We start from the raw sequence: 5,268 nt of genomic DNA, 5'->3' as shown, positions 1-5,268 counted from the left end.
GTGTGTGTGTGTGTGTGTGTGTGTGTGTGTGTGTGTGTGTGTGTGTGTGTGTGTGTGTGTGTGTGCGCGCGCGTGCGCACGTTTCGGCTTTCCAAGGCGTCGGCGTGCAAGCGAGCAAGGTCTGGGGTGAAGGTGTGTCGCATCATCGTCAATTGCGACCCGTTGTGATCTCACAGGTTGCCTCAGCACCGCGGCGACGGTGCCCGCGCTCACGGCCCCGCGAACCCCACCCCCTGGCGCCTGTCCCCACTCACACCCAAAGGAGTGCTGGGACCCCGACCCCGACAAGCGCCCGACGCTTGACCAGATCGCAACGCGCCTGAAAGTGCAGCAGGTGGGGATCTTATTGGCGCCCGGGTTCTTGAGGCCCCCTCGCCTCCCTGATGCCCATATGGCGTGACAGCATCTTTCGGGTCCCCAGCCAGGGTTGATTGACAAAAGTATGCATGCCCCTGAGCTCGGTTACACCCAGCCCCCTGCAGTGTCACAATGTGTCTGCGAGTGCGCCATGGCAGCCACGCGCCAGTACCCCTTGCCAGGGTGGAACCCGCGGCCCCGCCAACCCGGCGCCTCTCTCTGGCCCCTTGATGCCGCGGCGTTCGCTGCAGAGCTGGGCCAAGCTGCAGCCGCACGTGAAGGCCACGCCATACCTTAGAACGCTGTTTTGGGGCGCAACAACTCCGCTGTTCATGCACATCCCGCCTGTCGCCCCTTGATGCCATTTGCCCCACACCCACTGTTCCATCTGCTCAAATCTTCTTTTGCTATCAACTTGGCAGACAATCACGGACAAGGCTGCACTCCTTACCATCCAAGAGGCGCCCGCGGAGGGCGAGTCCGTGTCCACCTCCGCCCCCTCAAGCCTGCGCAGCAGCCTCGACAGCGGCGGCGGCGGCGGCGGCGGCGGCAGCGGCAGCGGCAGCATCGACGCGGGGCCCTTCCCAGCGCAGGACAGCCCCTTCTTTTCGGACTGTGCTGCCACCCCGCCTACCGTGGTGCTGGCGGCTGCCGTCGACGGGAGGGCCGGGCGCCCCGCCGCGCCGGACGACAGCCCGTTCTTCGCCGCAGGGATCCTGGAGGGCGACGCCAGCGCGGAGCCGCCGAGTCCGAAGGCCGGGGCAGGCGGCGCCGCCGGCAGCCCAGGCTCGCCCGCCGCCGACTTTGACAGCCCATTTTTCAGCGGCCGCGCCAACGACACCGCCGAAGCCCCGCCCGACGCCGCCATGGGCGACCTGCAACCGGGCGGCAGCCCCAGCGCCCCGGCCGCCGCAGCAAACAGCCCTTTCTGTGCAGCGGAGGGGCCAGCGACCGCCGCGGACAGTCCGTTTTTCGGCGCCTTTGGCGCGGCGAGGGGAGCGGGCGGGCTGGATTCAGAAGACTCGACGGGCACCTAGTCCGCAGCTGCAAACGCGATCGCCCCCCCCTCCCCCGGGGGGGCGCGGGAGGAGGGGACGCGTTTGGCTCGGCCGTGCCAGCGACACCCGAGGAGAGCCCCTTCGCGGGGATGTTTGGCGCCGGCGCCGGCAAGCCGGCCGCGGCAGCCGCGCAGGGCAACGGCGGCGCCAGCGCGTACGCTCTCGCCGGCGGCGGGGCGTTTGGGAGCGACGTGCTCTCGCCCGCGGGCCGTTTGCCACTATCGTGCGTGGTGGGGACGGCGCCCTGGAGTCTGCTTACTCACTAGCCTCGAGCTCCCTCGAAATCGGGATTGGGGCCGACCCCAGCCACACGGGCCCCCCGTCGCAGCTGGGGCAGAACATGCCGGGCATCTGCACTTTCTTAAGCATCTACGCAAACGCGGAGAACAACTTCATGGCCGCCGCCGTGCTCGGCGGCGGCGGCATCGGAGGGGGAGGGGGCGGCGTCTCGACCCTGCCGCCGCTGCCGTACAGCCCCCAGCAGGCGGGAGGCTTGGCGGCGGGCTCGCCGGCGCGGCAGGCAGGCGGCGAGGGGCTGGCAGGCGCGGCTTGGGGCACCTGACCAGCGTTGCGTCGCGTGATGACTCAGGATCCACGTTGGGGGGCCCAGCGCTGCAGACAATTTCAACGCTGCAGCACTGGCAGCAGCAGCAGCAGCAGGGCCCACCGCAGCAACAGTGGCAGCAGCAGGGCCCGCCGCAGCACTAGCAGCAGCACCAGGGGCCGCCGCAGCACTGGGAGCAGCAGCAAGGCCCCCAGCAGCAGCAAGGCCCCCCGCAGCAGTGGCAGCAGCAGCCGCAGTGGCAGCAGGGCCCGCACCCGCAGCAGCAGTAGCGGCAGCCGCAGCTCCTGGAGCCTAGGGTGCGGGTCGTGTCGCAGCAGCCAATGAGAGGGGACTGCGGGCCCCCTATGGGGCTGCAGCAGCCGCTGTCCCACGGCCTGCCCGGCGGCATCCCGCGCGTCAACATGCTGCAGCAGCAGCCGCCGCAGCTCGTGTCCCCGGGCCAGGGCGGCCAGGCGCCTCCCACATACGCGCAGAGCATCGGGCTGGCCTCGCAACCGCACTCGCACTGGCCCGGCCATTGAGGCGCGCACGAGCGCCCCGTCGGGCGGTGCGCCGCCCACCGGGCCTACCGGGTGTGCCGCGGCCCACCTGCCACGCAGGAACCCAGTTGTGAGGCGAACTGCAATGGTGCATGGCCCTGATGGGCGCAGAGCTGCAAACTTTCTTAGGCGGTCTGCTTGTCGTAGCTCATGCGTTCTCTCTGGCGGAGCGCTTGTCCCCGTACTGTCTTCCCCTGCCGAGGATGTTGCTTGTTGTGCTCCTCGTGCCTTTCCCTCCCGCTTGCCCAGAGATCTGCTCGCCTGTCGGCCCGCACCCGCTTGCCCTCTGGCCGTGGCTGTTGCCACCGCGCCCTCCTGGCGCTGCCCCATGGGCGAGGGCCCTTCTTGATTGGCCGCAGCTTCCTTGGGATTGCACACAGGATGTTGTGCATGGATTGATGGGCGGCCCAAGTGCAGCTTAGCACGCTTGTAACGACAATAGGTGTGCTAGCATGGTGCGGAGGCCTCTCACTAGGCATACATACCCCTACATGGGTACTCCGTTACACTCTCCCCCACCTATTCCAAGCTCGTCCCGAGCTTCGGATGGCACACTCGCTGTTGCCTGGGGCACTCCACTGGCCCCTAGGGGAGAACACCATTGCCAACGGTAGGGTTCGAACTTGCATCGCAACCCCTCACTGGTTCGTAACGTGCTGCAAGCGCCTCTTGCTCTTTGTGCACGTTCTGCTCCGGCTTCCATTGTAACGACAATAGGTGTGCTAGCATGGTGCGGAGGCCTCTCACTAGGCGTACATACCCCTACATGGGTACTCCGTTACAACGCTGTTGGCTTGGGCGGCTAGCTTGTGCTTAAAGCCCTGTTGTTGTTTCACACCGGTTGGTCATAGTGGCGGGAGGAGTCTAGCTGGCCTAGACGATTGTAACAGAGCAAAGCAAAAAAAGCTTGGGTTTCAACGAAGGACCCAAGTGTAATTCAAAACGCTGGCTTGGGTGTTGTGCCATACGGTACTGTTAATGGCACCCTGCTCACCTTCGTGCCGAGGCGGAGCCGTCGCCAAATGCCAAGCCCAGACGCTACTTTCGCCCTCCCGAACCCCCTCCGCGGTCCTGCTGGCAGGCTGGCCAGCGGCGGGCGCACGAGGGGTGGGAGCGCATGCGGCGTTACGGGAAGCTGGCGCATTTCGCCGGGATCACTACGGTAAGATAGCCGTGGGTGTTGCATGATCACCGCCTGCTGTGACGTGCGGCACACTCGCATTCGCAGGCAGGAGTGGCCTGCGACCAGCTGTACATTAGAAACGGCCGCAGCACAGCCATGGAATCTGGCAGTGGCAGGCGTAAGGCGGTGACTGGATGACGGGGCGCGCGGAGAGCAGTGACCAGCGGCGCCAGAGCGACATCGCCGACCCCACTCGGGCGCTGGCGGGGGCGGCTTCCCGGCACCCGGCTGGGATCAGTCATGCGCTAGTGACGCCTGGGGCGAGGAGACGGTTGTGCACTGGACGCATGGGCAGTGCACGGCTTCGAAGTGGACAGTGACGCCTATAAAATGCCATCTCGCGTGGCCAACGTACAGCAGCAAATCAACACGCACCGTGTGGCTGCCTTGCCTCCCGCACGACAACGGCTTTCAGGCGGGTGTAGGACGGCTGTAAATGGGCTTGATAGTTGTGTGAATTGCATGGTGGCTGGCTTCGCCCGTAATTCGACTCCCATCGTCCGCCCATGTCAGGCGCGCAACGAATGTCAGCGCACCGCGTTATCGTAGCTCTCAAGGCGCCCTGTTCGAGGGCCAGCTGGTTGGAAAACCAAACCCACGCGGCACACTGCACGATGCACGTGCCCCACCACAGCTGCAAGAAGCTAGGCGGTGCACATTGCGATTGGAGACACCTGAGGCGGATCCTGCGGTGCGCGTGACGCGAGGGAGCAGAGGCGTGATTGTCCTGGAGGCAATCTCCTCATACAGCTTATATAGCGCGGCGAGGTTGACCGCTCCGAAGCACATGCAGCGGCGCAGTGGCAGGCGGCCCTCCCTCACACTAGAGATGCGCTGCGCTGGGAGGCAGCCCCCCTTACCCAAGGATTCAACCGGTACACCGCCTCCTGCCTTCCGTCCCCAGCAGACACGCCGGCGTGCGGGACCCGCAGCTGCCTGGGAGCTGCCTGAGTCAAAATCGCCAGGACGCCCTGAATGGCGGGCGTGGGCCTATCACCTTCCAGCCGCGCCGCGGACTGCCAAGGCGATGGCGTCAGCGGCGGCCCTGGCCCCGCGAGGGACGCGCCCGCGGCGCCCGCGCCTGCGCCTGCGCCCGCGCCAGGCGACTGCGGGCCGCCGGCGCGGGACGATCAGTCGTCGAAGCGGGACCGGTCCCTGCTGGGGCGGCTCCGGCGGCTCAAGGGGGCGTGGCACGGCAATCAGCGCGCTGACGAGGACAACTCCCAGGTGACCCCTGGGCTGCCAGCCAATGCTTTTCTAACACCTAAGCGCGTCTGCTCCCCGTCTACTGTGCGCGACAACGCCCGAGACGGCGGCGTCTCGGCACCAATATCTGTCTTGGCCCGCCTTCAGCACCAGGACAGCGCACAACACATCGCGGCCGCGCCCGCCCGTCCCGATCGCGCCCCCCCGCCCCCGCCCTCTGCCCAAACCTAGCCGTCGCCGCGCACAAACCCCGCCCTCCTGCACGGGCAGCAGATCGACGCCGCCGCGTCGCGCGGCGGAAGCGTCGATTCGGGGCCGCCCGCCGCCGCCAGCGGGCCCTCATTCACATCGCCATGGGCC

The 5,268-nt window shown here is 67.1% G+C and overlaps 2 protein-coding genes across 2 annotated transcripts in view; both read left to right on the top strand.

Moving 5' to 3' along the window:
• MNEG_5491 (hypothetical protein) overlaps positions 1–1,394 on the top strand; it is a gene marked incomplete at both ends in the record, with an annotated part of 2,306 nt that extends 912 nt beyond the window's left edge. Inside the window, 2 exons of the mRNA XM_014046036.1 lie at positions 263–334; positions 780–1,394. Coding sequence (XP_013901490.1) covers positions 263–334; positions 780–1,394 — 687 coding nt within the window. The remainder of the gene's footprint in view (positions 1–262; positions 335–779) is intronic.
• Positions 1,395–4,677: 3,283 nt separating this feature from the next.
• Positions 4,678–5,139, top strand: MNEG_5490 (hypothetical protein; the record flags this gene model as incomplete). Its single annotated transcript, XM_014046035.1, has 1 exon — positions 4,678–5,139. The coding sequence occupies one exon, from the start codon at positions 4,678–4,680 to the stop codon at positions 5,137–5,139; it is 462 nt and encodes a 153-aa protein (XP_013901489.1).
• Between the last annotated feature and the right edge of the window lie 129 nt (positions 5,140–5,268).

Source organism: Monoraphidium neglectum (assembly GCF_000611645.1).
Source record: "Monoraphidium neglectum strain SAG 48.87 unplaced genomic scaffold scaffold00822, whole genome shotgun sequence".
In the NCBI taxonomy this organism is placed as follows: domain Eukaryota; kingdom Viridiplantae; phylum Chlorophyta; class Chlorophyceae; order Sphaeropleales; family Selenastraceae; genus Monoraphidium; species Monoraphidium neglectum.
This window is presented reverse-complemented; position numbering and strand designations above follow the sequence as displayed.